Source organism: Falco punctatus (genome assembly GCF_963210335.1).
Source record: "Falco punctatus genome assembly, chromosome: 5".
Taxonomy (NCBI): Eukaryota; Metazoa; Chordata; class Aves; order Falconiformes; family Falconidae; genus Falco; species Falco punctatus.
In genome coordinates this window covers 49,835,902-49,856,702 of record NC_137584.1, presented here as the reverse complement: position 1 = coordinate 49,856,702, position 20,801 = coordinate 49,835,902, and the positions used below count along the sequence as shown (strand labels likewise).

At 39.3% G+C, this 20,801-nt stretch overlaps 2 protein-coding genes across 6 annotated transcripts in view; one reads left to right on the top strand and one right to left on the bottom strand.

Moving 5' to 3' along the window:
• Position 1: 1 nt before the first annotated feature.
• Positions 2-11,925, top strand: DYNLT1 (dynein light chain Tctex-type 1). The gene is made up of 5 exons (XM_080390041.1): positions 2-240; positions 3,173-3,214; positions 4,369-4,492; positions 4,708-4,785; positions 5,085-11,925. The coding sequence occupies exons 1-5, from the start codon at positions 214-216 to the stop codon at positions 5,153-5,155; spliced, it is 342 nt and encodes a 113-aa protein (XP_080246167.1). The 5' UTR covers positions 2-213; the 3' UTR covers positions 5,156-11,925.
• The window catches only part of TMEM181 (transmembrane protein 181), a 36,239-nt gene continuing 24,098 nt past the window's right edge, over positions 8,661-20,801 (bottom strand). For 4 of the 5 annotated variants that reach the window (XM_080390036.1, XM_080390038.1, XM_080390040.1 and 1 more), the window contains exons 9-17: positions 19,852-19,982; positions 19,154-19,245; positions 18,019-18,076; positions 17,311-17,413; positions 17,160-17,211; positions 16,394-16,476; positions 15,193-15,282; positions 13,480-13,546; positions 8,661-12,527 (exon numbers count right to left, since the gene is read on the bottom strand). In XM_080390036.1, coding sequence (XP_080246162.1) covers positions 12,449-12,527; positions 13,480-13,546; positions 15,193-15,282; positions 16,394-16,476; positions 17,160-17,211; positions 17,311-17,413; positions 18,019-18,076; positions 19,154-19,245; positions 19,852-19,982 — 755 coding nt within the window. In that variant the 3' untranslated portion in view covers positions 8,661-12,448. The other variant, XM_080390037.1, reaches the window with a different exon arrangement.

Here is a 20,801-nt window from a genome sequence, read left to right as displayed (position 1 = left end):
GCGCAGAGCGCCGAGCGGCTTCTATGGCCGGGCGCCGCCGCCCGCGCGCAGCACTGCGCAAGCGCCGCGGGCGCCGCAGCCCGACGCGGCGGGAGCGTGGAGCCGGGGCCGGCGGCGCAGGCGCACTGCAGGCAGCGGCCGGCGCGTGGGGCGCAGCGGGTGAGGGGGCGGTGCCGGGGTGTCCGCTGCGGCGTGAGGGGCTCCACCGAGAAGATGGACGACTTCCAGTCGGGGGAGGAGGTAACGGGGCGGCGGGCAGGGGAAGGGCAGCTTCGGGCCACCCCTAGCTTCTCCTTGCGGGGCCGGCGCAGGGTCTTAGGCGATACCTGCCCGTCCCGGACACCACCCGTCGGCATCCCCGCGGCAAGCCTGGGGCCACTGGGACACCCCCCACTCCCTCCTCGCCTCGCCCCGATCCCCCACCGCCCGCCCCTGGGGTGACACCGGCAGTTGGCGGCGGCTGCGAGCCGCGCGTCCCGGGCAACGCTGGAGACGGGCCCGGCCTTTGTTCCCGCCGCCCAGCCGGCGGGGCCGCCCCTCTGGCGGCGTGAGGGGGGTTACCGGCCTCTGGCGGCGTGCAGTGGGGTTACCGGCCGGGCGGGGCCGCCCCCCTCCGCATTTCGGGGGCCGGGCGGGCGCCTCTCCCCGGCGGCGGCCCACGCAGGCCCCTCTGCCGCTGCGGGTCGCCCGCAGAAAGCGCTGGGGGTATCGTGGCCTCTGCCTCCACCGGCAGGATGGAGCAGGGCGCTGTGCTGGGCGTTTCGCTGGTGCTGTTTAGGGGAGTGAAAGACTCGAACAAGCTATTTGTGTGCGGAGAGTCCAGGCAGGGATGCGCTAATGAGATGTTCTACCATGTTAACGAAGTCTGATAAATCAAGGGTCTTTTTCTTTCTCGTGCCAAATGGCTACCCAGCGAGCGTTGCTCTTGCAGAGCGACAGTTTGTCCGAGCTGTGGCGGTTTGCTGCAGTGTTCTTAAACAGCTGCACTGTCATTTGGTGAGACAATAGCAAAGCAGTGTGAGGGGTGAAGGGGTGTCAGGCTTGTGCTGTTCAAAAAGCCTTGTCCTGATTGCTGGGCCTGGCCTGTGTTACACAGTTATGGGTATTTTTTAAAAAATATATTATCAACATGCTCGAACTTCATTCTTATAGCTGTTTTCAAAAACGTCTTCAGTATTACTGAAAGATAATACGGCTTTGCAGTTTGCATTTGTTGGCTGGGAGCACCCCTTTTAAACAAGATACTGCAAACTACATCTGCTTTCCTTGTGCCAGAGGTGTAGCACAGGAAAATCATAAAGCTTCTGTATGTTTTCCCTTTATTTTTCAGTACAAAAAGTATTTACATCATCTTACTTAAAGAGGGGCTTGTATTATTTGGCAGCTCAGTTTAAGCATATAAATCACAAAGCTGGATATCAGAACTTTATGTTCTGCTTTGTTGTGCATCTAAACCCATATATGCTCTCTTGCCAGAAAAGGAAGGCTGAGAAGTAACAGCAACCCTAGAACCAAATCCTCAAATCTCTTTATGGCCCTTCCCCACTTGCTTCAATACAAATTAGATATTGAAATGCTTTTGAGAACTCAGGTTGAATTTAATTTGGTTTACTTTGGTGAACAGTGTTTGTGCTCACTCAGAGGTGTTTGCGAGCAGAGTTGTAGACTTTGTGAAGAAAAAACCCGTATATGGTTTATCATCTTGCCAGACAGCACACTTCATGTCTGCCAGCATGTCTGGCATGCACGTTCTTAACTTATGCTTTATGGGAAAGACTATTTTGATAATTGTAGCTCTCATTTGGTTAAATACGCTGGTGCACTTTAAAATGTAAGCACCCGTAAAACCTAGTACCATGAAAACAAATGAGGCATATTAAAATTAAAGTCAAAGCTGTAAATAAAAGCCAGTTTGCCATAGCACATAAAAGCTTTTAGAAATGTTGAAGTGTGCGAGCAAATTGGTGCCTCTCAGTAGTTACAGAAAAGGCATTGCGTGCTGTTTCTTATGTCACGGAGAACACTCAGCTGCTCCCATCTTTCTGAATGTCACATGTCATTAAAGCTGGCTAGGCTGTTCACCTTCTGACCAAAGGTTTATGAATATGATGTTGAAATCCTGAGCAGGTGTAATGATGTCCTGACTGCACACCTGAATTACACTGTTGTTCGTGTTTGCCAGCTAAAGAAGCTGACAGACCTCCCAGTGAAAACTCGGTCAACATAGGCTCCATTAGGTTAATTTTGAAATCCTTATTCAGTCTTTTGAAATCTGTTAGTTTGCTGTTATGTGTGTTTCTTCTCATTGATTCCTTTCTTCTGGTTTGTGAGGGGAGGCTATGAGATACCTAGTAGTAAAAACATGGTGGGTGGCTGGCTGTGGTGCCAAGTGCTCCCCTACCAGTGCTCCCTGGCCCTTTGAAGAGCTGCAGAGGGTGGCTGGCTCCCCAGCAGTGGTGGCAGCTTGTTTTAGCCACCTTACATGGGAGGCAGCAATTGCTCAGGGACTAAAGCACTAACCATACAAGTAAACAGATAGTACTTTTAAGATTAGTAAAATGTTGGGACCTTCTCTGTTCTGATTCCACGTGCTTCATCCCTACTCCCCAGAGCCTGAGAGAAGGCTGAAGGTGGTGGGGAGTCCAGCAAGCTAGATTTTCCCTTTGGTCTCCAAGGGGCAGTTTTCTTCTCCCCAGCTGAGGTTGTCATGACAGCTTTTCCTTGTGCTGTGAATTGATATTTTTTCCACATATGTGCCTTGGAGATGTCTGTTTAACTGTAAGCTGTGTCTGCACACCAAGCTTTTCTCTGCAACCTCACTGTGAATTGTGGACATTAAAACTTACTGTAAAATGAGAATGTGTGTGTGCATAAGTGCTATGTGTATTATTTTAAAATACTTTCAAGTTAAAATTTGAACACTTTGACTCAAAAGGCCAGCCAATATTAGTGAATCTGTTACTTTCATTACTTTGTTAAGAATGTTAATTTGAGTGGGTTCAGGGAGCCAGGGTACATATGAGCTAATAAGGGAAGGCTTGGTATCTTCTGACTTGCAAGAAATCTGACAAGCATAAATTAAGGTTCTAGTGCCTGTTCTTAACAAAGCTTGACTCTGTAAACAGAAGAATGTGTCCACTGATTATTTAAAATTCTGCTTTTTTTTTTGTAGACATCCTTTGTTGTTGATGAAGTCAGTAGCATCATTAAAGAGGTAAACAACATTTTCATTTTGTTGGTGTGAAAGTATAGTATGTTGTATGCCATATGCTGAAAGGCATTCGAGAAAATCTGGTAACTGATATGTAATAGATTTCTAGAATGGTTACTATCAAAGTATAGATAATTGTTGATTTAACCAATGTATATGCTTTAAGTGGAAGTGACACCTAGCTTTAGTTGTGATGTGTATTACAAATCCAAAAGATAATTGAAATAATTTCATATGCTCCTCTCTAGTTGCAGTGTATCCCTAGTTGAATTTCTATGAGGGATAGGCATTTTTATAGGCTGTCTGAATATGCATGTTACTGTGTTCTTTTGAGATGCTTTTCTTCCAAGATGAGTTTTTGTTTGTTTGAAATGTTTCTTAGCAACAAAAATAGTTCAGTCATGAACTTCCTGTGTAGAAAATTTCCAGAGGGATTTGAGTTTTGTGTCCCAAATTCCTCTTGTAAACTAGTACAATCTTTTTCTTGTTGCAAAACAACTGTTTTGGTCAGACTTTGTAAATTGAATCCACATGCTTTAATACATGCTTCTGTTTCTTCTGAATCTGAAATAATTTTGTGATTATTTTTAAAACAAGTTCTGTGAGGAAAAAATGTATCAATGAAAAACATGCAGCTTTAATGTATTTTGGTTTGTATCGTAAAGGAGAAACTATCCTCATAAGTAGAATGGGTCATTTGGCTGAAAGCTTCTGCTTTATTGGTAACCAGCAACCATGTGGGTTTTATTTCCCAAAAAGGATTCTGCTGAAAAGTCTGGAGTTCATTTCCATAGAATATGTGTGAATGAGCCATTGCTGTGTGTGTTTTTTCCAGTCTTTTCAGGACTGTTTAAATGCAAGACCCTTCTCGTAACTCTGGCTTTGGGACATTGGGATAGGAATTAAAATAATCAAAATACCACAAAAATGAAAAGAGAGTGGAATCTATGGTAATTTCCTCTATGCCTGGCTCAAACTCTGACCTGAAAGTTTTGTAATAATTGAAAACACTTCCAATGATCAGGATGGACAAGCAGTATTTAGGACTTTTTCTGTGGGTACGGGGGTCTCATCTTTAGTATTTGATGTTGGAATGGGCTAATGGGTGCCTGGTAGATGGACAGCAGTGCAGTTTATTTTATGTTTGTCACCAATAGGCCATAGAAAGTGCGATAGGTGGCAATGCCTACCAGCACAGCAAAGTGAACCAGTGGACAACCAGTGTGGTGGAACAAACGTTAAGCCAACTCACAAAGCTGGGGAAGCCTTTCAAGTATATTGGTGAGCGCAGCTTTCTCTTTTCTGTTGAAGCTGGTAAAGTCAAGTGCGCTGATGGCTAGGGGGTGGGGGAAGGTCTTGGCAAGAACCATGTCTATAAATTACTCATAAGCATGTATATATGCATATGTGTTGCATGTATGTACTATGCTAAGCAAAAATGTAGCTAAATGTTAATTTAGTGATAAATTACTAAAAGCTTCTCTACTGGCTAACAGTGACCTGTGTGATTATGCAAAAGAATGGTGCTGGGCTACATACAGCAAGCTCTTGCTTCTGGGACAACTCCAGTGATGGTAAGGAGCACAACTGTTGGGTTTTTCAGCTTGCCACTGTAATGCCAGTCCCTTAAGACTAGGCAGTGTACTATTCTTTTTTTCCAAGTGCTATAGTTTTGGAGTAATAGCATGCAGTTTGGTCTTTTTTCCTTGTGGCAGTGATGCCAACTGATACATATGAAAAGCTGTTGTGAAAATTCATTCTTAAGATTCTTAATGTAAACAATTACAAACCTGCATGTAATGGCTGCATATAAGGGCATGCACTTATCACTGTAACTTTCTTCTGTCTCTGAACCCCTTTTTTGTATTTGTAGGAACCTGCACTGTGAGATGGGAGAACAAGACTATGTATTGTATAGTCAGTGCCTTTGGACTTGCAATATAATTGCCTTGAAATCATTCATCCTTCTCTTTTCTACTCCAGCACTTGATTCCATCTCTACTTAAACTGTGAATACACGGAACAACTTCTGTTTTTAATGTACTTAAAGTAACTTTGTTTTTTTTAAATGTAGAAATGTGAAAACATGTTGTTATATGGTTTATGTTTGTACTTAGTATTGTACCAGTGTTGCCATACTGTCTTAACACTTCAAGAACTTCTCTTCAAGGTGCTAATACTGAAATCTGCTGCAGTGTAAAACTTTCTCTAGATACCTTTTTTAAGACCAGTATAAATGAGACACCGACTTTCACACTTTCTACTCTTGGTTAGCATTAAATTATTGAAATTCATAACAATTGGTGTGACTCATTTAAATGTAAGTCTCTTGTTATTTTTAAAAAAGGTTCCAGTTCTTTTAATTCTCTTCAAGGTAGTTGAGGTATGTAGCAGAACACAAAGCAGTTCCATAATTTTGCCAAAGTCAATACAAAATTGCAAGAAAATGAGGTGATGTTTATGAGAAGTTAACCTGGCTCTGCTTTTGGGACAGGTTTAATCTGATTGTATGGTATTTAGGGTATGGAAGGATAGCAGAAATAACTATAATCTTTGAACAGAAACAGAGGTGGACTTTTTCGCATTGGAGAAGTGCTCAGCAAGCTATACATGGATAATCATTCACTACTGCGGCCAGTTACACCTGTCAAGTAGGTCTTGAACTTACCTGCTACCTTTTATACTGGTTGTGCTATTCAGTGAGTGTGATGAGTCCTGAGAGTTGGTGAAACATGATCTTTTCTGAAAGGGGGTGTGTGGGGGGGAAGCTGCCTCAAGGTGTCCTTAATAAATAACATGTGGATAGGTCTCCTGCCTTCTAAAGTTGCAAAGGAAAAACAAGTACAACAAGTTTTCAGCTTAGGCTTGGGTAAGGTTTTCTTTGTCAGCTAATTGAAGAAATGGAAGCATGCTATGAATTTCGGACTGCCTGTGTGAACTGCTATGCTGCTGCTGTGAGCAGTAGCTCATTGCTAGTGAAGTGGAAAGAATTACAAAGCGAGCATGGGAGAGTATTCCCGGGCTAGAGTTAGTGTGGGTGACCTGCATTTGCTTCTATTTAGGAAACTCTGTCAAATGTTTTCAGAATCTGGCTGTCAACTAAAGCTGTTTAGAATGAGATGGCTACTAATACAACAGTATGTTTCCATGATCTGGAAAGACATAATAATGAAAAATCAAATGACAGTAGAAGATATGTTTTTTATAGTGCGAGGTGCGCAGGGGTGTGCTCAGGGGTGCTCTCTGTGGTAACTCTGTGTATCCAAACAGACTGTGTAAGACCCTGTGCTAGGCCAAGGCTTCAGTCCTCTTCCTGCCTACGCATTTCTGCTGTCAAAAAAGTTTGGGAAAAAGGTTGGTCAGCAGGTTTGGGCTTGGTACATTTGAGACTTCTAATATAACTGTAAAAGTCATATATTTCTGCTAGCATGCCAGTTCCAAAACATCTCTGTAAACATGTCCTTCATGATAAGAGACTTCTTTATTCTAGCTTATGTCCTTGTGAATAATACAGGGCTATACTGAGTGTATATACACCTTGTACTGAGGAGTGTATACCTTACAGTTCTGTAGCAGAGTTTTAGCAGAGTATTCAGTGTCAGAAATAACAACATCTGTAAAAAGAAAATATTAAAAACAAGATAAATTGAATAAAGTACCTGAAATAGCCATCAGGGTGAGAGAGAAACTTGTTATAAAGAGAATAAATCGCAGAATCACTAAGGGAATTTTTAATCTGGCTAGTTGGATACTTTATCTCCTTTCCATTAGCATGCCAGAATAATAATTGTAGTGTAGTATCTACTCCAATACTTATTTTCATTTAAAAAAGTAGTTTTGTGCACTGTGAGTCAGTATTTCCTTCTAGAAACACTTGGGTTTTAGTCGGGCCATTCAAACATTCCTTATCTTTTGTTCATGTTAATAATAGCAAATCTCTTGATTTTTGGGGTTTTTTTGTGTGTGTGTTGGTTGTTGGTTCTTGCATGTGCTGAACTGCAGGAAAATCAGTGTAGAAGCTGTACAGGAGGAGAAAAACACTGTTGAATAAAACTAGAAGTTGTGCTACAGAAAGAGAGTTTTATAGATGTGAGCATTTGAGCAATAACCAACACTTCCAATGTAACAGTTTTAGGATTACGGAAGGGGGTTTAGGGGTTGTGATTTTTTTGGATGTTGGTCCCCCCCTCTGCTGAACTTAGGACTTTTCTGTGAAATGCTCAGCCATTGCATATTACAGTGTCTCAGTGTTGTACAGTTAAAGATTTTTAAGTTCTAGGTATCTTCAAGCATCTTAACCACCTTTTTCAAAGACTGCTGGCCAGCTCACCTCAGTGCCAAAGCAGAGCATTAGAGTGATGAGCTTTCAGAGTCCTTGCTCCAATTAACTGGCTGTCCAAAAAAACCTAGCATAGACTGTGGGCTGCGGTATTCAGGAAGGTAGTTATGAAGTTGGTCTCAGTTTCCTGTCTTTAGCTTAACTGCCATGCCTCTTCATGGGACTGCCGCATAGAAATTGGGGGCGTCAGCTCTGATCTGGAGGGGAGGAGGAAGAGGAAGGGGGAAGTGGGGGGGTCATTATTTACTGTAACTGCCACAAATTAGTATGGCCCGTCTTCTACCAGTAACTGTTTTAGCTAAAACCTAAAGAAAATCACTTCAGAATTAACTGCTGCTGGTAAACGAGCACTACCCTCTCTGATATTAAAGTGGGAGTAAGCTAGTTGTGTATCATTTGTGCAGAGATGTTTACAGATACTTTATACAGCACACAATGAGATTTCACTCTCTCCTTGAGTTTATGTAAGGAATGGCATCACCTCAAAGAGACATGCTGATGGCTTCTGCAGTCTAACAGCTGTGAGCAAGCGAACTCTTGGAATATACAGAGCTCTAAGGAGATGAATGACATCAGCATCTTCACCATCTCTGAGCTTTTTTTATTACTGGCCCCTGGGCCGAAGGTGGGGCAGCCCTTCCTGGGTGTGCTGAGAGGATGGATCACTGCAGGGTAAGTAGGAGAATGTACAGCCCTGCTGGCAGAGGCATCTGACAGCAGCTAACCTGAAGCGTGCACATGTAGCAGAAAGGTAGGTGCAGCTAACATCCACCAGGGGAGGTTTTACTGCCAGCATGACACAGCAGGCTTTCCAAAGCCACTGTTAAGCCGTTTGAGAAAGACAGAGGGGAGCTGGCAAGTGTATTTCTTAGGAAAATTAGCAACCTGTCCTTCCACCTTCAAGCCCAGGCAAGGTAATTAAAAAAAAAAAAACCAAGCCAAAACATAATTGCTTAAGGATGGGGTCCAGGAGCCTGTCAGCACAGATTGACCAAGGAATTAACTACGTTTAAATATGCATGAGAAAATACATGTAAACTGAAAATGTGTATATAATGAAAATGGTAGTTAGTCATTCACTAGAAGGAAAAAAAAACCCAAGATACAATATAAAGATATAAAACTTTATTATGAACATATTTAACAATGATTATGCACATGAAGTCTTCCAAGAAACTCAATACCCAGTTTTCACTTGAAGTATTAGTTTTTCCTTCATATTCCATATTAGCATGAAGTTTTCAGACATAAATGGGTAATTTGCTGTCATTAACAATGTATAGATACGTAGAATATTTAACATGTCCTCACACACGCTGTCTCAAAGCAGCATTTAATTACAGCTTCTCATTAAACAGAGCATTTATCTTACACATTTTTATACCATTTTGGTACACAATTTTTTTCCATGTTTTCATTTTACATATTTACAAACTTCTAAAAAAAGTGTTACAGTAATGCAAAGGTTATTACTGGCATAAGCAAAAGGAAACAGGGCAAAAATTAGGTGACTATGGATACAAAGTTGTCTTTCGGCTCAGAGAAAGACAACAGACCAAAGTCTTTCCTAGCTGGAACTGTCCTCCCATTTCCCCCAGTGTTAGTGCCAGGGGTCTGCCGCGCTAGCTCTTCCTTACTGGTGTTAAGCCTTATGCTTCCTTTTGTTTGCCAGTCCTAGGAAAGCTTCCAACCAAATCCAACACCAACTCTATTTTTAAAGCAACTACTACAGAAAGTGGTTGCTGTGAATGGCTCATGCTGAATGATTATTGGTTTCATTGAAAGTCACTCTTGATCATTGTGTACATGGAAACCTTGCAGTTATTTAATAGATGGAGGGCATCTCCTTTAGAGCAGGAACATTGTATGCTGCTTTGGGAGCCTTTTGTATATTTCTTGTTATACAGTTCCACTAGTGATGGAAATAATTGCTTTAGCAGTAATGAAAGGAAAGTGAGGCTAGCTTCTTGCCAAGATATCTTCTGTTTCACCCTTAGGTTACAATACTTATAGGTGAATTCATGCCACCTACTCCCAAGCTGTTGACAATCCATATTGTGATATTGCTCAGATACTGTCTCTGCTTACCAGCTGTGGAAATAAGAGTGAAATTGAGATTTCTTGCTAGCAAAACTGTTTCTGCTTCACTGCTTTTGCCTTTTTACTGTATATTGAATTTGATGTAATAATATTTCAACCAAGCTTACCGTTACACTCTAGCACTTCTGAAATACAAAGCTCTTATGCATGGCAAACATTTCCTAAAATATATTCTCTAAAAATTAACAAGGAAACTATTTTCTCACTATTTCCACAGTGAGACACTTAAAGTATACATTTCCCATTCTCAGCTTTCTTATTTCCACTCTGAATGTAGTGATGTAGATAAGTTAATGGAAACAAAATGGCAAGTGAAATGGGCTGAGAACAGTTTAGACAAAAAATCATTATCTCAAAGTTAGATTAAAAATATTTCCTTTAGTTAATAAAATCCCAAAGCATGATACTGTATTTCAGGGTTAACTGTAACAACCAGTTCAGGCTGTGATAAGAAATATTAGTATACATTGCACATTGGTCAAATCAGAGATTTTCTCTCTTCAGAACAGAATTAAATGATACCAGAGCCAAAAGAGATCTGAATATATAAGGACCATGTAAATAACAATTTTTGAAGACCTAATTCCTGTACCCACTGTTGCTCCAATGGAAGTCAAAAGGATTGGGGTATGCAAAGGATGCCTAGTTGGCTCCCAAGTTTGATTCAGCAAATTCAAAAAGCCTCAAGAGAGTCACTTCAGAATAGTGAGAATGGGCTCTCCGCTTGTAGGATACAAAGATCATCTCCCATATTTGTTAAAAAAAATATCTAAAATGAAGGTGCTGAAGGTACAGCTTACTGCAGTTCACTGGAAAGAAAAAAACTAACTTGAAATACTTCTTTCATGTTTTCCTATATGCTTTTCTAAACTGAAACCAATTAATCAAGAAATGAAGGGGAAAAACCTCCCCCTCCTCCCACTCCAGCAGTTTCCTTGCTTTAGTCATACAAAAGTGCTTTGGCTTCTCACAAATAAATGATCCCTGGTACAGAAAGTTTTTAATTTCAAATACCCTCAAAAAATTTCACAGCTCTACATAATTTTAGAAAATTTTCTCTCTCACACACACACGCAGCATCTTACCACACTTGGTCTTTAACAGAGCACTGATTTAATCTAAACTATTCTATGATCACAGGGTGCAACCACATGAAGTAGTTCCTTTGGTCCTCTCTAAGAAAACTGCTAATCCTGTGAGGTCTCCCCTTCACGATCTTGGAACAGCTACCAGGAGGTCACTGCAATGGGAATGGTCCAGAACAGTTATTGCATCAAAGCAGAACAAGTCTTACTTTCTCCCCAGCACAATTCAGCAAGTCTAGTAGGACTTCATAGCATTCGTCTGCTTAAACTACTTCAGTGATGAGCACAATTCCCTGGTGTAAGCCAGCACCATTTTTTCTGCCTAATACGTTAACAGTGCTTTTGAGAGTCTTCTACAGCAGCAGGGCAGAGAAATTTTACAAGAGTAAATCACAGTACTTTCAAACAGGTCAAGTACCTGAAAACAAAAGTAATTAGAAACAAACAGTATCCACTTAAATAAAGAACTCAATGATGGTGTAGGTGAAACCAACTTTGAAACAGAGAAGCAGCAGCATTGTACTAGGAATACTTAATTCCCATATAACTTTGTTCCAGCACAGACTGGAACACAGATAATCACTAAATGTGCTAGTAAGTTCTGATCAATGCAGGAGGTGACTGGTATGACAAAGAAGTTGAACTATGCACAGAACATCTCAAAAGCTCTCTCATGCATGTTCAACACATAAGCAACCACAAATTGTTCCTAGGGTGTAGATTAACTATCTATTAATTCAACTTGAGGAAAAATTCTGATGTAGAAAAGCCTCTAAAAATTAAATGTTTGAAAATTTGAAATTGTAATTCACTATGAAACTTTCATACTATATTATCTGTAAATGCAACAATATCATCCAGCATATAAAAAACCCGGAGAAGAGAGTACTGGCTTCCTTCTGAGATTTGTTGCTGTCTGAATATTACCATTTGAAAGGGCTGCTTAAAAAACCAAACCAAAAACTGAAATAAATACTTTTGTTGTGGCAGTAAAGCATGTTAAGAAACATATTATACAAATGATTTTGCACCACTGAGGCTATTTTGGCTCACTAGAAATTGACTATTTGTATATATCTTGCACCTATGAATCTGGTAACGTTCATTTAGAAAATGTTTTTAAGCCTATATTGCTTCTTCAAAGGAAGAATGGAAAGCTCATGTTTACTCGCATTTAAAAAAAACAACAACACTAAAACACTTCATTCCCTGCCTCCCCTGCCTCCAGCTCAACAGGCTAAGGTAGAAAAATGAAAAGGAAATGAGGCACTTCGTACAGCAGTGGACAATATGCAAAGGAGCTAACACAAATAGAACAGATGAATGACAGTATGCTGTACAGAATCCTCAAAAAAAACCCAAAACAAAACCAAAAAACCAAGCTGCAGCAAGGAAGCAATTTTAAAATCAGCATATAATGTGACACTTCTAAAATGGAAATAGACTTAAAGATTTTAGTCCACAAACATCCTGCTATCAGGCATTTTATAAGATGTGTAAAAATTCTGGTTTCTTAAGTTTTCACCACAACCTTTTCAAGCATCCTTTTTTTTCAGTTTTAACTTTGTAAACAAAAACAAGAAGCAGGATTTCCTTCCTGGGAGCCGGTGTTCAGATGACAGCAGACTGTAAGGAAGCCAAGGAAGTTGTCCATCTAAGAAAACTTAAATTGGTTTAATTCCAGCTGAACAAGTCTGTCTACGTCAAAATCACTCAATCACTGTCCGATTCCTCTTTATACTTGGCTCTAATAGCTTGACCGTTCTGAAGTGGCATTTCTTCATAGTCACTCCTGCGAAACAGATACTTGTTAAAACTTCTGAACATGGTGTTGAGAGAGGAAGTCAAAAATAAACAGAAAAGTTCTAAACTACACTGAGGTATCAAATTGCTGTTTGGGTAAGAAGCTGGTTATCTGTTTTCCTTCCTTGTTGGAGATATGAACAACATATATGACTTCTCTCCAGAGGATGATGCATAATAAAATTTACTCCACTAACTACAAGCCCCTTTTCATGCAGATTTGTACAGAAGCAAGCCGGTACTACCACTATTCATCTAACTAAACAAAGGCAAGCTACCTCGGACAACACATATAGCTAGTCTAGCACAAACTTGTTCAGGCCACCACAATATTAATCCCATCCTCACTGTTCCAGCCACTTCAGTGTCTCTGGTAAGAGGGGAAAACGTCAAGGGCAGATAATGACTTTCTTTAGTGTCTCTAGCACAGAAAGACCTAATCGGGATGAGTTTTAAGTGCTACTGTAACTGTTGTATTCCGTAAGCTCACACAAGTCCAGGAAGTTTTGCTAGATGTGATTATACTTATTTCAGTAGGTGATGGACATTTAAGAAGAGCCATTCTCCTTCCCTGAAGCACCTGTATATGAGCTGCCTCTTTGCAAACTCCACCTGACTCCTGCAATCCTTCCCAGTTTAAAAGGAGGTCCTTTCCTTTCACCGCTCTTGCTGCCTTCATAAACTACCAGCATCCTAATACTTCCTTACCTGTTTGTATTACTGCCGTGGCAATCCCTTTTAGAAACCAAAAAAAAGAAAAAAAAAAATAACATGCATTCTCATTGCATTTCTGTTTCAGAATAAGGCTATGTTTCTGTTCTTCAGGCAGAATACTTTTCCTTACAACCTACAAATCCTTCAGTTATTTAATATAATGTCCTTTTCCATATCCAAAAATAACACAACAGAAGTAACTCTCGTAGGTATTTTAAAAATCTTACCCATAAATCACATCATCATCTGAATCATTCAGCATAGAAAAAGCAGGATTGTCTTTCAACTGTGATTCTGGAAAATACAAATAAGGGTTAATTTGGCACATTAAATATAGAAATACAGCTGTACTTCCAACTCAACACTGCAGCAGAAGACTCAGTAACTTCCAAGGCAGTCATGAGTACAATTCAACAAAACTATATCCAAACAGGAATTATTTCCTTTAAACCCTTCAGCCACTACATCATGGTAGTCTTAAAAGTTAAGGAGATGATGTAACTATCTCATTTTTAGATAGATATTCTCCATGTTGCGTAAGTGGATATCCTTCCTTGTGCAGTTCCCTATGTCATATTATTTCAACCTGCACATAAGAATAATTCAGTCAGTCTTCATTATTCTTAACCATTATTTAAAAGTTCGTATGTATTAAAAAGCACTGACTTCTTTGACTTCTTGGTTATTTCCAAACTACAAATATAGTAAACCAAAGCTGTAATTCCTTGTATGCAAGTCAATGATTAGCCTGTTATTTTTCATCCTTGTAATAGATGAAGGATGGACTTGTACCTTTATGGTGAGACAAAACAAAACACATACTTCCCACTGGCTATTTATGATAATTCCCTCTACCTCAAGGCCTTCATTCCTTGCAAAATCTGTGCTGCTTAACTCCACTTCATAACCACATGCAAGTAAAATTCAATCCAGCAATTTGCCATAAACAGCACCTTCCTGGCAGCTTTTTACTTTCTGCCTTCTATAAACCAGTATTTCTTGCAACCCATCAGCAAGTTTTTAACCTTATCCTCACCCAGCCATTCCTCTTGTTTTCCTTAATGGAAAAATAGCAATTTTCTGTAATGGTTCCATCCATCACCACTCTGAAAAGTTTAGAGGAAGGGCTAGCTCTGATATGTAATGCCTTCCCCCTGCATACCTCTCTGCATGCAAGATGTGATTAGACAGGGTGCTAGATAATCTTATCTAGGCTCTCTTTCCCATGAAAGATTGGACCAGATGATCTTTCCAGGTCCCTTCCAAACTGGGCTGTTCTATGGTTCCATATTTTAAACTCAAGGCTAAAACCATAGAATGCACTCAGCAATAAAATACTTATTTTAAAGATCTTTATCTGCTAGAGAGGGATAATGCTTTATAATCATCATGTGAATCAAATTACATCCTCTACACAGAGTGCAAAACCAGAAGTCCCACCAATTCAATCCTTGATCTCCCTCTACACGGGCCTTGTGCAGCCCTTTCCCCATAGCAAGTTCCCCAGAATTCCTCCTATGTAAGAGATCAGCTTCACTCCTACTTTTCCAACAGCGTGTTACCTATTTCAGAGTCCAGTCTGCCAGCATGCCAATACATTAACCTTTGTTAGAACAAAGTACAAATGCAGTATTGTTGCTCCTTAAGGACTTTATGTGAGTCCATGCAAAAATTAGTGCCTTATATGCAAACATCATATCGATTATAAGCTTCGTCTAAGTGCATAAGAATTCAAGTCTAGCTAATCAGCTGTATACATTTTATGTGTTCCTTCATATTTCCAATCCTCATTTGTTCAGGAGCAGTGCAGCTTCTGATTATGTTAACTCAAAGTAAATGGAAATAGTAAAAAGACAACCAAAATATAAAAATGTTACACAGTATATGCTAATATGCCAGCTCTTGTCATTTAAGTATGCCACACAATAGCTTACACTTACCATAAAGTGCGTTCTTTGAGGGGGAGTACACGAAGGCTAATGTGTAGAGATAAAAGTTCAATAAACCATAAAATGATAAGAATTCTGCTGGTAGTAAGTGTCAAGGATTTTGCTCAATATAGTTCCACACATATTAACTTTGGAAACAAGACCCAAACTATACATAAGCTATCTCAATGAAAAAAATGTTTACCTTACTAAAGTTTGAGAATATGAATGGCTAAACAAAACTGCATGCTTTAAATTCAGTGACAATTAATGTACTCACGCTCTTTCATGGTAAAGCTCTCGCTGAAGACAAAGCTTTAACACAAGTAACATTTGCTGAGATAAGGTCTACTCTTGAGTGGTGGAGTGCATAGTAGATTGAATAGTTCTGCCTTCGAAAGAAAGCTGAGTAAGGGGAGTGTTCAGGTGGGGTTGGTTTGTTTTGTTTATTTTTTAAAGTTTTTCCTTGGCACAGTGATTGAGAAGGAGGGAGAAAGGACTGTCTGTAGACAGAACATGGAAGATGGCTTCTTGCCATCATTTTGGGAAAATACTGAAGGCTTTACTTACTGTTTTCTACTAGCTCCCAACACTTACCTAAGCATATCAGTAATGGGAGCAGTTGCAGTCACACAGGCATTTTCAGATAGTGGAATCAACTAGGATCTCATGGTTCAGGTCCAGAAATAGTTTGTAATCCTGCTGCCGATAGGCATCAGAAATAGTCTCTCTCAAGTCACTTAAATTCTCTGCTGTGACTTCTTCTACATGTAGACTTGGACCAACACACAGACACATTTTCAGTGGCTTCTAAACTATTAATTTCTCAAATATTTTGGTACACTCCATGCCAAGTAACAGGTATACAGCAAACTGAATTCACACAGTGAATGCAGCCAAATTTGTCACAATAACTTGTTAAAATTACTTGAATGTATGCATATTTGGGCCCTTGTTCCTTTTGAAGTGTATCAAATGCAGTATCAAATGACTTCTATGATGTAAACAAAGTCAACTGAAACTCTCACAGCTCATAATCTTTACAAAAAGCTGTTACAAAATGCTGACGTAAAGCCTTAATCAAAGTGGACTCAACTTCAAAAGCCCACCTAGAAGTCAAAGGTCTCAGTCCTTAGGTGCATCACTGTTAAGTACTTTTCGCATGAAAACAGATTAACATTCCTACTTGAGCAGTATCACAACACAAGGATATAATTCTGATAATGAGTCGACAGCTCAGCAACAAAGTTGTCCTGTAGAACCTGTGCTCCAAAGCGTAGGTAGAGTATAACAATGCTGTGGAAAAAAGTTAAAAGCATATATGTGTACAGTGTCTTTAAACAGCAAAATTGAAATGGTAGCTTGACAGAAGAGTATATGAGAAAATAATTATGTTAACAGGCTGACCATTTATTTTAAGATACATTTGCTTTCATAGTTCTAAATTAAGAATGATTAAAAGTAATTTTTAAAAGCCATTTGTGATTAAAAGTCAGCAGTCAACTGAGTAAGGCAGACCCCAGCCCCCCCCACCCCGGTCTATTTCCCTCAGATTTCAACCAATACAGACAATACAAGAGTCAACAGTAATTTGAAATAACTGCTTGGAATGGGGGAGACAGACACTTAACAGTCATCTAAGAAACTAATTCTAAACTTCTGCTTTGACTAAGCGAAGCTTATAAAACTCCAAAAGAAGTGAACAGTGCACTGCAGACCCCTCAGCAGTACAGAAAACACCTCTGCTATGTGAACCTCTAAATCTTGCAGTGTCTTGCTGTGGTAACAATATAAAGTTATCTCTAAAAGCCTCAGGAAGGGTTAAAAAAATTAAGAAATGCTTGCCATAACAATCATATCATTTTTTCCTCAGTTTCATTGACAATTTTGTTAGCAACAAAATGTATTCAAAGCCCTGGAAAAAAAAAAAAAGGTTATTAACGTTACAGGACTGAGAAATGCACTTTGAAAAGCCTTACCTAATGACAAGTACAACAAAGGTTAATGCAGTCAAGAATTTTAACCTGAGATCTGAAAGAGATTCAGAAAAGTTGTTGTTATTAGCAAACTCACACCTGCATCCTGGAGAAGCAAGCCTGTTTGGGGAAGAATCAAAAGAATATTGCTTACCCACATAAGGCATGTTGCGAAGTTCTGAGCATGCCCTCACTATCAGGAACAAAAGGTAGAGAATATATGCAGCTGCCACCACAAGGAAGAAGATTTTCATTCCCTGTAAGAAGAGTTTAGGTTTTATTTTTTTACAAGACGGTGTATTCCTTCTTCCCTCAATAGAAATCACCGTTTCCCAAAGCACAACACAAAATGGTCCATTTATCCAGGGAAAGTATGTTCATGAAAGGAAGTACAAAAGAAGGATGGCTGTACATCAAGGTAGGTTCTGGGGGAATGTAAAGAAAGGAGGTTTGATAGAAGTCATCATTTTGTTCACTGAGGTCACAGTGAGCTGAATCTCAATGGTTTTCTAAAAACACAGCTCCTGAGAACAATACAAGGACCCGTATAAATCAGATCTTCTTTTACAACAAGAAAGTCCGAAATTTACTAGGACACAGAAACTTGGCAGGAGTAAAGATGTACAAAACTGACTTAGTAAGAAGCTTAAATTTTTTTCTTTCAATCCCAACAGCCATGAGTATATAATTAAACTTGTGTGTCCTGATTTACAAGACAATTTGTTCTAAAGCAAAATTAAAAGTACTCTAGTCAGAATAGGACCATCTGACCAGCATTTCCTATTGTCTAAATTGTGTTACAGATTTTAATAGAACAAACTCCACCTGACCACTTAATAGCAAGAAAACATTTCTGACTTGCCTGGAAATTACCCGTGTCAACCCTGTATTGATATGTAGGATCATGTACTTCATTAACACTGGAAAAGATTCAAAATGAAAAAGTGGTACTTAAACCATTACAAAAGACAAGGTCAAAAAGAACGTACCGACCAAGAAACCCACTAACAAAGAAAAGGTTTAAAGTTACTATACAGAGTTTATAACTAAAGGTTTTGGCTGTATAAATTGGTGCAATGTCATTGATTCCAATGGAGTCATGACAGTTTACAGTACATAACATCCTCCTCCTTCCCAAACCCAGTTCTGGAGGAATATGGAGGATTTCAGGTGCGAGCATGTCTTAATCTCCCCACTTATTTTTTAGAAAACGTATAATCTTGTAAATTCCTACAAGCCTTCAGGATTTAGTGTTTATATCTTATCCTTGGTGATAAGAATTGTACTTAAGAAATAGCTGTGGTATAAGCCCTTCCCTCATAGCAATTCTGCTGATAGGTCATTAGCCCAAGCGTTTCCAACAGCACTGCTTTCAACAATGTAAAACAGCATGGAGAAGTTTACAAGATATTTTCCTCCTGAAGATTAAAATAAGAGGCAGACACTTGAGGCTGAAACAGTTTAGAAACTACAAATGTACCAAAACTGAGAAAGTTTTCTGGGTAGGGAATAGTGACACCTTTATGTTAACATAACAAACTGGAAAAGAGAAACACTAAACCAAGCAAAATAATTGTGTTTTGAAGAGACAGAGCATAACTTGACTAAGCAGTGTCAATACCAATTGTGCAGGTTTAATAGCTGAGAAAGTTTGGTCAAACTGTGTAACAGCTAACTACAGAGAAACTGTTGCTTTGAATACTAAAAGCTAACTGGGACATAGTGCTAGAGGGAGTACTGCAGGGAGCTGTAACACTGACAAACTAGTGATTTCTAGATCTCTGTCTGATTTATAAAATTATGTACTACTAGATCATCCATGAGAAATTCTGTTTTCAAATCAGTCACAATTTGCAACACAGAAAGACGTAAGAATTTGAACTCCCTTCCTGTATCACAATCAGATCATTAAGAAACATACCACTAATTATAAAAAATCTTCTCATTCTTCAATACTCTCAGCTCATTACTTTTGCACTAAATTTTAAATTACTTACGTTTGCCATATTCCTAATGTAACAGAGGCCAGCCACAATAGTCCAACAATAAAGAATTTGGGCAGATAGAAAGTTAAGCACTTCCTTTCCCCCTGTTGAGACACAACATTTGAGATTTCATTCATTCTTGACAGAATAAAATAGCTATCATCTTTGTTTTGTCCAACATGAACTAGATTAAGAGACTTTTGTATTTTTAACTTGCATGGGTGATTACAGAAGACATAAAACTGTATCATCATTTGTGTTAATAAGATGCAGTACATTTGGTGCATCCTATTTATAAGGTCCCACATATTTCATTAATACTGCATATCTAGGAATATGCTCCAGAATTCATATTTATCTTATGCAGTATTTTAAAGGGGTTTAAAAACCAATCAACCACCATATACCACAACAAAACCTTTCAAGCAAGAACAAGACATAACGGCATCATAATTCTGAAGACTGTCTTGCATTAGTGTAGAGTGGACTGTCCCATCGATCTCGTTTAGGCATGGTAGCGTCAAGACAATCTACTTCACTGCAACTCATTTTAACTCCAAAGCTTCATGTGTCAAATTGTACTTTAAGAATAACATAGATGTCTCTTGTTTTAAAAATCCAATTTTATTTTTGCCACCTTTTGAGAGAACTGAAAAAAAAAAAAAAAGTACTGACTTCTCAGTAAGTAGGAGATAATGTTGCACCCTTACCTGTACTCTTATACCATGGTAGACGCAAAGCCAGAAGAGCAACAACGCACACAGGAACAGTGACTGGAATAGATCATCCAGCATTCCAGGAAACCAGCTGTTCACCAGAAAGGAAAGGGGGAAAAATGGATCTGTAACAAAATAAGAAAAAAAAAAGTTAAACAGAGGGGAAAAAGCACAGCCTTTTCTTTTATGAAAAGCAAAGCAGAATGGACCTTCAGAGGAACAAAAAACCCTTTTTTTCAAATCACACCAGAAAATGAAATTGAAGTTTGCTGCATCTTAATTTACAAAGATTGGTGCCATTACAAAGAAAGGTGCCTCCAGCAGCAATCCTCTGTGCTGCAGAAATAATCTCAAATGGTTGCCAACACTTCTAGAAGAATTCAGGTTTTGTTAGACTCTTTACTAAACCACTGCTCTTGGTGATGACCTAAAAAATTATCATAGAATGACCGAAAAGCAATTATTCTTTATTGGTACTGCTAGAGTCTGCTAGAATTTGATGTGGTTTACTGGACTAAAAGTACCTTCCATTTTTAACTAAAGTGCAAGTATCTGGAAAATGAAGAAGTAAGACTTGGCAGATACAGAAAATGAAGAAGACTTAGCAGACACAGAAACTGCATTTATAGGTCAGTATATGGAAGGTTCACTATGGTTGCAGTCACCTTTTCCAACCAGGGCTTTAAACAAATAGCGTTGATGTTCATGTGGCTGAAGAGAATGAAATCCACCTACTAATTATGCCCTTGAATTTAATACACTTAAAAAGGGTTGTGGTTTGTGTGGTTAGTTTGTTTTTTTTTTCAATTAGTTTCCTGAAGCCTTATAAACAGCTGCTTATAAGTTCAAGGCCAAATTCCACTTTGCCTCCTCTCTTGCGTGCATTTTTTTTCTTTTCTTTTTTCTTTTCTTTTTTAAAAAGGAGCTTTTCTAAAAATTCCAGC

Coding starts and splice junctions, on each gene's coding strand:
- DYNLT1 (XM_080390041.1), top strand. CDS start 214: ATGGACGACTTCCAGTCGGGGGAGGAG. Junction 3,215..4,368: donor TCAGTAGCATCATTAAAGAG/GTAAACAACATT, acceptor TGTCACCAATAG/GCCATAGAAAGTGCGATAGG. Junction 4,493..4,707: donor GAAGCCTTTCAAGTATATTG/GTGAGCGCAGCT, acceptor ACTGGCTAACAG/TGACCTGTGTGATTATGCAA.